The sequence below is a fragment of the Anneissia japonica genome, unplaced genomic scaffold (assembly GCF_011630105.1).
Source record: "Anneissia japonica isolate Jap-2015-1 unplaced genomic scaffold, ASM1163010v1 scaffold8322_len84185_cov191, whole genome shotgun sequence".
In the NCBI taxonomy this organism is placed as follows: domain Eukaryota; kingdom Metazoa; phylum Echinodermata; class Crinoidea; order Comatulida; family Comatulidae; genus Anneissia; species Anneissia japonica.
This window is the reverse complement of record NW_022700376.1, coordinates 10,821-22,421: the sequence shown is the minus strand read 5'-3', so window position 1 is coordinate 22,421 and position 11,601 is coordinate 10,821. Positions and strand designations below refer to the sequence as shown.

The window sequence follows — 11,601 nt, the reverse complement described above, 5'->3', positions numbered from 1 at the left end:
TTAGACTTACACCAGTAAAATTAGTTTGATCAAGTACCGGTTAATAATGTTCGAAGTCCGGTACTCCTTTGTATTTTATATATTCTTTAAGGGATGACTTTGATTTTGCTCTTTCATACCATTCTTTAGCGTCATTCTTTTTGTTCTTAATTTTAAATAGTTTTAACCAGTTACGATTTTCAGGTTCTGTACTATAAACATCCAATAGATTATATTTTTGTAATATACTTTTGATCGTATATGGCCATTTCCATTTCATAGTATCAAACATTAGTTTCGGCCATCTATCCTCATTCATGCATTTTAATCTATTAAAATACGATAACCTAAAGTTGTTCTGAATGGACTGAATAGATTGCCAACCTAGGTCGCCATATAAGGCTTCTTTTGCCACATTTCGGGGTTTGAGAAGTATTCTGGCCATCTGGTATTGTAGATTTTCTAATTTTTCCATATGGGTTTTACTGTTGCAAAGCCACACCGAACATGCGTAATTTATAGTTGGCAATCCGATAGCATTCCATAATAATTTTCCATAGAAAATCCTATTGAAGTTATCTTGTTCATTAATGATAGATTTAATATACGCAATGATTCTATTTCCTTTTTTAAATACTTCGTCAAGGTGGTGCGTGTCGGTCAATGAACGAGAGATAGTTACTCCTAAATATTTATAGCAATTTGTTTCTGAAATATAGTCATTTCCAAGTTTCCATTTTTTTAAGTTGGTTTACTCTTTGTCCTGTGATAAGGACATTTGATTTATCAATGTTAAAACACAACTTAAATTTGTCGGAGAAATCACTTGCTGCTCTGAGTAACATTTTCAAATCATTTTCAAGTACCACTTCGTCAGCCCAAAAGAGGCTACCAATTTTTACATCATAAATGCATACGCCAAGATTTCTCTCTATAATTATTTTTTTCAATTCTTTTATAAAAATTGAAAAAAGGACTGGTGATAGAGAGCAACCTTGCTTAACACCTTCATTAACGGTGAATAGTTCAGATTCAAGGTCATTGAATGATACCTTACATTTTACATCAGTATATAGACCTTTGATAATATTTAACAAGCTACCCTTAATACCAATATGTTTGATTGAGTATATAAGTCCATCTCTCCAGACTGTGTCAAAAGCTTTTTTGAAGTCTAAGAAGGCCAGGTGGGTTTTTTTGCCTTCTGCTTGACGGGTAGCTATTATACCTTTCAACACAAATATGTGATCATAGCAACGTCTATTCTTTCTAAAACCACCTTGCACCTCTGTTAAAAGATCATAGTCTTCAATGAATTTTGACAGAGTCTGGAAGATGATTCTATTATAAACCTTAGACACGCATGAATTTAATGTGATCCCTCTATAATTGTTCAGGTCTCTTTGGTCACCTTTCTTGAAAATTGGTATTATTGTTCCTACATTCCATTCTTCAGGTATTTTTTCCAAGTCGGAAAATCTTTTAAATAGATTATACATTGATATTATCATAATATCCCCTCCATTTTTAATAATCTCATTCGTTATTGAATCAATACCTGGACTTTTATTGTTTTTACACTGGGATACAGCGTCTAATACAATGTCATAAGTTAGAGATAACTTGTCTAAGGTAGGTTTATCATTATCAAAGTGGAGCACATTCGTTAAATTATCGTGCAGTGTGTTTGTTTTGTTAATCTTATCATTAATGTTCCCTATGTTACTGAAATGTGATTTAAGTGAAGATCTAACTGTGTCTTAGTCTGATGAAGTTATATTTGAGCCCGGAATAAAAATAGATTTTACGTTATTTTTATGTTTAATTCCCTTTAGTTCGGTCCAGAAATCAAGTAATTGGGGTCCTCCTTTTTCCATTAAAGAGGAACATCTCTGCACTCTCTTTTGCATTATATTTATTTCTAATCAAAGTTTTACAATCATTTCGTTTCTTTTGATAATCCTTCCAAAGCGAATTGCATATATCCTCGTTAAAGTTTGAATTTGGTTTGCCTTTAGTTTTTGAGTAACGACGGTGTTCTTTACAAGCCTCTTTCCTAATTTTTATTGATACCTCTATTTCTTTGTCGAACCATAGTTTACCATGGTTTGTTTTATATCCAATAGAATTGTCAGCAGCCGAAATGACTAATGATTTCCATTCATTCCATGCTTCATTTTCATCTAAAATTTGTGGGTTCCAGTCTTCTAATTTATATTTTATTTCTTCTTTGAAAGGTTCCCAATTCTGATCTTTTGAGATGTTCCAATATAGTTTATTTTTCGGCATATGTTTATTGTAATCTTTTTTTGATGTGTTACTTAATTTAAGAATTAGCATATTGTGATCACTGCCTATATGGTATATTCCAAAGTCATCGATTAAAAATTCTTGTGTGATATCAAATACATTTTGCGATACAATGACATAATCAATAACACTTTTTTGATTTTTTTGGAACCAAGTGTGTATACCTGTACATTTAACACTTCATTAAGCATGATAAGTTCACTATCATCACAGAATTCAATAAGGCCTTTACCGTTGTAGTTAATACAATCATCCCCACCATTTATATTTGACCCAACTTTACCATTGAAATCACCTAAAATTATTATGTTTGGGTCTTCATAATTTTCTTTAATTGTTAAGGTTTCTGCTAGAAGTGATATGTATAGTTCATCCGTTAATACTTTATTTGTTCCATCACAGGGGAAAAACACAATGGCTAAAAAGAAGAACGAGTCAGGCGAATCATTAATTTGGGCTTTAATCCAAAGTCGTTCTAAAGTGTCTGATTTTGTATCTAATATATTGTCGTCGATAATTTTTATGTTTTCTTTTATAAGAAAACCAACGCCTCCTTGCCTTTTCTTCAAATCATTACACCTAGTTTTGCTTATCCAATTATAACCATGTATTTTAACACAGTCTTCATCTTTTAAAAATGTTTCTGTCATTCCAAAAATATCAATATTATTAGTTTCAATGAATTTTTTAATTTCATACTTTTTACTTTTAAAGCCGCGGACGTTATTATAGGCTAGTTTGAGGTTGTTAGTAATGTTCACTTTTTTCTTTTTGCCTCGTCTAACAGGTTTATGGCCATTGTGCTTTCTCTTATTATCTATTACAAAGCGTTCGTTATCATCACAATCATTGTGAGAATCTTTCATTTCTAAATTAGGTTTATTTATTTGATCTATTAATGTATTATACCTACTAACCACTGTACCCCGCAGGTTCTTCCTGGTGTCAGGAACAACATTTTCTTCGTAGCTGGACCTCTATTCAGCTCTACAAGCGTTCTGTTTATGGCCGAGTTTGTTACATATACGGCAGCGCAGTGGTCGACCATGTTTACAATTTTTCATATGTTGGTTCAGTTCACCACAAAAGTAACATGATGGGCGTTGTTGGTTATTTTTGAACTGCTTATGACTTCTTGGTTTTCCTATTATTCCCTGTCAGTTGATCATTCAATGATGTCTTGGAGTTGAACGTTGGGCTGGTGTGTCTTTCTTTCGTATGATTGGGTGGATTTGGTTGATGTTTCTTAGAAGTTTCTTAGTACCGAGTGTGCTTAGATGAAGCCCACTCCAAGGGACCCATAGTCGCACTGGTTGATGTTGCGTCGTTGTTGATTACGCTACAGCTGTTTTAGTCGCAATTTGCTTTATTCCGTCATTAAGTTTATCAACGTTAACTTGGTAATCAGCGCAATCTGATCTTGGGCACACTGTTGATAAAACAATCTTTGCATTTGGTGCTTTCGATTTTACTTCCCGGATCGTTGCTTCATATTCACAGTTATTCGTTCCTACGTGGAAAATTAATTTTGAGAATTTCTCTGGTCCTTGTTCAACGATTGATTCTCTTATATCATTGATCGTACCTCCACGTATACAAGATACCTTTGTGTTGTTGGCGTTACTCAACAATTCAACTTAGAGTTGGAACTCTAATTCAACTTTTACTTGATCTCACTTTTAAAGCCGCATTCAATAATAATGAAATACAAAAATATAAAAGTGCAATAAAAGTCACTAATTTCTTCCCCTAGTGTAAGTATAATTAAATATGCCGACGAAGTCATCTGTGTTTTTGTAAAAGAAAATAATGTTTTTGATTTTAAATGAAATCAACAATTTTGCTACATGTGTAAGGATAGCATTTTCTAATTTTTAATGTAGGCCACAGAAGACGAAAGAGCTCATTTATGATTTCAGAAGAAATCCATCTGTTCACGATCCGGCGTTTGTGATGAATGTGTAGACAGGGTACATTGCTACCTCGGATTTAATTTAATTTATTTGACCTTGACCCTCAAAAATTTACACCCTTTTAATACCTGGATCGTCCCTAACACATAATAATTTCTTCGTTGTAACTTGGTTAAATTTTCCCGAAAGTTTATTTCAGGTCGATTGACCCATTTTTTAACTATCTAGTGTAGACTGTTTGCCCTTAAATCAATTTAATTGGTCCTCACAGCACACCTCACTAGACTAAATATTAGGAGGCATGATCATTGTTATCTTAGAGATAATGATCAGCAATGCATTTTTGTAAAAAAAATCGGTAGAATAGAAAATCTGTATTAAGAATGCGTACGAGAGATATGGACTTATATTATAGATTTGTATCGCCTATCAAATAAAATAAACTAATTAAATCTGTTGGGAATAAGTAGAGCCATATTTTGTTACTTGTTAAAACAACTTATTTATGATGACTCTCAGGGACTAAAAATGTTTCTAAAATCAGAAATATCAATAGAGAAAGGTAGAAAGAAAAAATTTATTAAGAAGTAGAGTTTATTCACCTCATTATTAAACTTTTGTTTTTATTTGTATTTATTTTATTTTTTTTCACCTCATTATTAAATGAAATTAATATTGTCATAGTTAAATTTTTATCTGCCTGTCATCACAATCTTTTTTTCCCTTTGTTCTGAAACAATTTTTTTTTGTTTTAATTTTTATTTACAATGCTGTAATCTATTTTTTTTTTTTTTATTTCTGTAATCAATGCAGGAAATAAATAAATAAAAAAAACATAGTGCTCTGATTATGATATTTGGCATTGTTTTGCCTATGCATTTATATATTAAGTATTAAGCACAAACTCCTGTAGACCAAACCCAGTATCGTTACGATTTTTCTTCATTGTGGTCAGGTGTGATCAAACGTGTGAAAATGGAGGGGGGTGGGGGACGCGCGAAAATGGGGCCGATCTAGACAACTAGTAACTGTAGGCCTATGTATAGATAAGGTCCGGGTTCCCCCCGCGAAATTTCTAAAGAGTTATGCTTAAAATAAGCTGCTCCCAACCATTTTTTCTGCTGTAGGGCCTACTGTTAGGCCTACAGTATTTGGTCGAACTTTACTAAACAAATACAGTATTATAAAATTTATAGGGCCTACTCTTTGAACTAAATCATGACACTCATCATAATGACTGGCTGTTTTGACTGAAAGATGGGGAACAGGTCAAAACGGCAAAAAAACCAAAACGGCAATTAATAAGTCAAAAAGACAATGACCAAAACGGCATCACTTTTAGACCAGAACGGCAATGGACCAAAACGGCCGCAAGTCAAAACTTCAAGACAGGGGTGGCGCCAGGACCTGCCCGACGGAGGGGCTAAAGGCCCCGACGGGGGGGGGGCTAGTGGAGCGAATAGAGTGTCACTTGGCTGGGGGCCGCCTAGGGCCCCCGGTGGGGGTCCAGGAATCCACGGATATTTGATGGATTATGGCGAATTTTTATTACTTATTTGATAGGCATCGAGTTACTATAATATGACTTCATGTAGGTTATGCTTTAATGTTGACATCAGCTTCCAAAACCAAAACATTTTGAATAAAGCAAGAAACAAAGTGTATGAAATGTAACCATCTAATTTATTTTCAAATCCTCATTCTTGAAAGTGAAATTCTATATTTTGGAAATTTTACATTAAATTTGTCAACCACGTTGTCATGGTCTAGGTTGCTTCACCTATCACGATGTATTCCAACCATCATGAGGCTATCTAAATGAGCATTTGTCATAACAGAACGCAAAAATTATTAGTCTCATTGAATTATTATTATTATTATTATTATTATTATTATTATTATTATTATTATTATTATTATTATTATTATTATTATTATTGTGGTTGTTGTTGTGATGAAAAGTTAACACAAACGATATGGTGGCTAAACGAATACCGGTATTACATGTAAATATTTTTTTTTTATTTGTTTGTTCCCCGACATAATTTATCGTCTTCCCCGACGGGGGGCCTATAGCCCCCAGCCCCCCTCTGGCGCCACCCCTGCGGCAAGACCAAAATGGCAATAAGTCAAAACGGCAATAAACCAAAACGTCAACACTTCCAGAATGACATACTGTATGGTAATTGGCAAAATGGCTAAATAAAATACTACGGTACTAGGCTACTAGGCCTAGAGACGAGGGCGTAGAGCCTAGATTAATCATTATAGTTATTGTTATAAAAATGTATACTGTAAATCGCCTAAAATTGCAGAGACAAAAAATATAATAAAAAAAACGAAGAAAAAAGTATATGCACTTGTATTTACGACGTTGTATTATAATTAGTAATAGAAAATGATCCATTATAAGTAACGTACACAGCACTTGATGATGGTGAAGTCGTTGTTGTACCGTAAACGGACCCGCTTGCATGATGTTTTCAGTTGACCATAAACAGTAGGCAACACAGTTAATAACTGAATAACCGAATCAACAACAGTTTGCTTAAAACGCCATTTTTAAAATTAAAAGTTTATTGAAAGTACCGGTAACGTTCCATGGGCATTATCTTAAAGTCAGGGTCCGGAGGAAAAAAATTTTTTGATATGTTGTAGAACTGATTTTTCTAAGACAGAAAAAAGTTGTTTGACGAAAAACTGGGGAACGGTGAATGAGATACAGATTTTTTAATATTTAAAAACTGGGGGAAAAAGGGGCGTACCTGCCTATTTTTACACCTTATAATAATCTACAAAATAGATAAAATTCGCACAAGGCAGGACAAAAAAAAAATATTACAATAAAAGATGATGGTCATATATAAAATTTTTCTTTAAGAAGTAATAATTCGAAAAATACCGGTATGTGATTTAAGATGATTCTAACTACTTGACCGTGATTTGAAACCAGTGTCAGTATAATCTTAGGTAAGCATGTGGTTAACATAACCAATAATTTAGTCCAATGAAATTGACCCTACCGGCGTCACTACAGCGTCCTCACCGATCTCTAACGTGACGTTGTTATGTGGGTGTTTTATAGATTATTGGGAATGGTAATATCACCGAAAAAATAGTGACAGTTGAATGACTAACAAAGACAACTGAAGACAATAGTTTGTCATTAGAAGTTATTTAGTATAACTTTATTCGAAAAAATAATCTCAAAATCGTTTTCAGTGACGTCGTACGGTATGATGTGCAATTTTTACCAATTAAGCCCTTAGTAAAAAATATTTGAGCCATGTAGACCTTATCAACCCAGAAACCCGGTTGTTGATTGATTATTGGTAGCGTCTCTTCGCTGCCATAAATAGTTTTTTGGCAGTTGCGTCCCCGGTGACATCGTGAGGGCATGGTGAAGGCTAGTTACGATTCGGTGGAACATCGATTGAGTATTTTCATTCATCTGGCCATGTAAGCCAGTGGTGTGTCTAGATGTCTTGAAATGGGGGAGTGATGCCGGGGCGCGAAGTTGAAGTGGGGGAGGTGCTCGATGATCAGTTGTGAGCCGGGGCGCTAATTCGCAAAATAAGGTGATTTTTAACTAATTTTCGGGGAGGGGGAGTAGATACGCCACTGATGTAAGTACAGATTTGTGCTTATATTTTACACATTTTTATAGCTTATGGTTATATAAATTTAATAATTAGACAAAGACCCTGCAAGTCTACCCATACACTTAAATTAGTGTAGAAAACTAGATGACGTCGGTACGATGTTTCTTTAAAAAAATAACAAATACGATGAATATTCTCATTTTAAGTCTAAAATGCACGGAACTATAATTAGTATTTCATCATATACAAATTGTAAATAGGAAGAAAGTTATCGTGCATGATAAGAAGGTAAAACGTTCCCAACGTCAACACAATGAGAAAGGTACGTAGCGTCTCGATTATCGTGTGCATGTGTGTGGTTGAAGATTCATACGTGCCGTCTTGATCCAAATTAATGAAAAGTGTACAACGATAAATACGGTGAAAATGAGGCTAAATTTTCATAGAAATAAAAAACGCGAAAGAATCACAACATTAATAATAATAATAATAATAATAATAATAATAATAATAATAATAATAATAATAATAATAAAATAATAATAATAATAATAATAATAGTATAATACAAATTCAATAATAAGATTGGGGGAATCACAATATAAAAGCATTAAACATTTAAATAAATAAAACTTTAAATACAGACAAAATGAGGCTAAACAATGTCATAAAAGTGAAAAAAGCGCGAAAGAAAAAAAAACTTAATAGTAAAAATAATAATAATAATAATAATAATAATAATAATAATAATAGTAATAATAATAATAATAATATTTAAAAAAAAAAAAATTTGTTTGCCGTGGAAAAAATGGTCACTCGTCTTGTGTGCTTCTCGTGCACTCTAGTAAAACATACACTTTCTTCTTTTTTAAGCTGAAAAGTGCGCAATTCTATTATAGTTTTAACTTGTTAGCGGCCATCTTGGTAGTCGGAGTTGCCAAGACTGTAATTCAAACATGGAGTAATTATCAAAAAGTACTACAAACCTTTCAGAACCTTAGTAATCAGAGCATTTTTTTGCATTTAAACAATTACAAGAATACGGCGACGATAAATTCGCCCTTGTTATAGTTCGCACTAAATGCATCCGCTCGAACTGGCATCCGCTCGAACTGACATCCGCTCGAATTGACTGGCCTTCCGAAAGATGCTTACTGCACACCCGACGACTTTCTCACGCTAAATTAACCAATCACCATTTTGCTTTGAACTTTACTTTCCCATCATGCATTTGGAACGCTACTGTATCTAGGCAACAAAGAAAACATTACGCGTCGAAAACAAATAAACCAGCTTTTGTTGTATCTTGAAAACCGTTTCTTCATTCATTCATCGACGACATCACCGACGACGAAACTAGGGGTCTGATTAGTAACTCAACCTTTCTCAAGATAATTTTGCCATACAGCAGGTATGTTTTACCCTATACTATAAAAAGGAAATGCTTGAAAATACGGGCGAGGAGGAGTCCGGTCTAGGCCCTAGTTTGGCCTAGGCGGCAGGCCCAGTCTAGGCCTAGGCACCCAGAGGATTTGCTTAGGCTGGGCCTCTTTCTCTAGGTCGGGGCCTACCTAAATAGTGGTAGCTGCTGTACTCTGTCGTAGTAGTAATGGATTTTAATAATAACCATATAGGCCTAGGCTGCTTATCTGATTAATGTGAATTTCAATTTCATTTGTGATGATATTTCTTTGTCAATTTTAATTTTATTTTTATTTATTGTTTAAAATTTTATTGTATTGTATAGGCTACAGCAGTATAAAAAAAAAGTATTAGTAATTAATAGATAGATGTAGTAGGCCTTAGGCATATTGGCTTATTTTTTTTTTCATTTAATTTCAATCTGGTTTTAAATTTTCCTGGGTAAATGAAAACATAAATAAATCCTGATATTACAACTTAAAGCTTACTGTACTCCTGAAAACGATTGAAGTAACTCAACCAAGTAAAATATCGACATTCTCAACCAACAATCTTTTCAGAACTATCTACGTGGTGTACCAGAAGCATTAGTATTATAAACTTAAAACTTGCTTTAAATTTAAATATACTGTGGGTCTACTTTAAAAATTGAATGTAGGCATAGGCCTAGTCATCTGCATTATTGAATAAAATATACAGATGAAACTTCTTTATTTCAGATACTCAGATACTCACAACTCAGTTTATATCTATAATGCTAACTTTGACCGATGATTTCCTATTGCAATACCTTGTGCTATAATTATGTGAGTGCTGTTCACCGATTTGTGGTTTTTTTTGTACTAACCTCTGTGTTTATTTTTGTATTTATATTTATATTCATTACATGTATAAGCATCAAGAAAAAGAATTTTACTTGTGAATTTTTTTAATAAGTGACAATAAAATATCTTGTATCTTGTACTAGTATAACATTTAAAATGAGTGCAAGTGTTGACGCACCACAGCCAAAGTCAATCAGGAGGCCTAAGACGTGGTCAGATGAGGTGGAAGAGGCCTATAGATTTCAACTTGCCGGCTATAGAGATGAAACTGAATACTTATCTACTCAGAGAGAAGTAAGTACAAACTGAATACTTATCAACTCAGAAAAAAAGTAAAAACTTAATACTGTAAGTTGATTCAGGTAGCGAAAGTATTGATACTTTGAGCTTTACAGCATTGGCAAATAATTGAAAGGGATAGGAGTTTGCTGTATGAGAAGCTCAAGAAATAAAATTGGTTGTCCCGTAAGGACCAGCTTGATCTTATTTTAATGTCAATCTTATTCTGATGTTTTATAATGTTAATTTTTGTGATAGTGTTGCTGTTTTTGATAATCTTGTTAAAGTTTCTATATACCTGCATCTTTGTTTTCCCAGATTACTAGGTGGCCGCATAATGGTTACATTAAGAAGCTGACACGTAAAGATGGGTATTTCTACTACTACAACAAAACGAGGGAGTGCGAAGAGAAAGATGTTCATAAAACAAAATTATATGAATACTAAGCATGGACTTACTGTTATTTCATATCTGTGATTACTTTCGATATTGGTTATTGATTTATCTATTTTATTGCTGGATAATACAAAAAAAGAACACTATTTGGAATTAAGCCTAATAACCACAAACTCACCACAGTCAAAACATTACTGAATTGGCTGCTGCCAAGTTAGCAAAGAAGTCATAAAAAATATGTTACACTGAATGAGGAAGGATCTGCTTGTGTGGACACATAGTTTACTTTCTTTTAATTCAACAGGACTTTCTCTGATCTGATGCTGTGGTTTGTGAATCTCAATAAAACCCTTCTGGTATTACAGAATTATGCATTCACATAGACTTAACCATGGTAAGAGCAAAAGTGTGTGGTACTGTATCCTCAGTTATAATAACCTATTGAATCTACCAGGTGCCCAGTGTTGTATAGTAATTTCATACTCAACTTTATTTTTAAAATCGTTTAAGGTCATTATTATAGGTTAATACTGTACATAAAAGTTGTAAATACCAAGGATAATGCAATGTTGTTTTTGTTTAGATGCCTAAAAATACCTTAATATTGATTTCTCTTATCTTAATAAATTAAAAAAATTGTTTCCATACATTTTTCCTGGTTTTTATTTACTGTACAATGTTTGAAATTTCCACTTTGCATCCTCTATCACACAGTTATTACAGTACTATTCTTTGAACAAAGATTGGCAACAGTAGAAAAGTTGGTATTGCCCACCAGCACGCTGACTGTTTGCCTTTTGTAGGAACATTGCTGGATATTGCCCATCAGCACCCTGCCCGTTTGGCTCCAGTAGGAACATTGGTTGGTATTGCAC

General features: G+C 33.5%; 1 protein-coding gene across 1 annotated transcript; it reads left to right on the top strand.

Annotated features, from left to right (window-relative positions):
- The first annotated feature begins 9,060 nt into the window (after positions 1–9,060).
- LOC117103316 (meiosis expressed gene 1 protein homolog) lies at positions 9,061–11,392 on the top strand. Its single transcript, XM_033243857.1, has 3 exons — positions 9,061–9,215; positions 10,194–10,344; positions 10,648–11,392. The coding sequence occupies exons 2-3, from the start codon at positions 10,207–10,209 to the stop codon at positions 10,774–10,776; spliced, it is 267 nt and encodes an 88-aa protein (XP_033099748.1). The 5' UTR covers positions 9,061–9,215; positions 10,194–10,206; the 3' UTR covers positions 10,777–11,392.
- Positions 11,393–11,601: the final 209 nt, after the last annotated feature.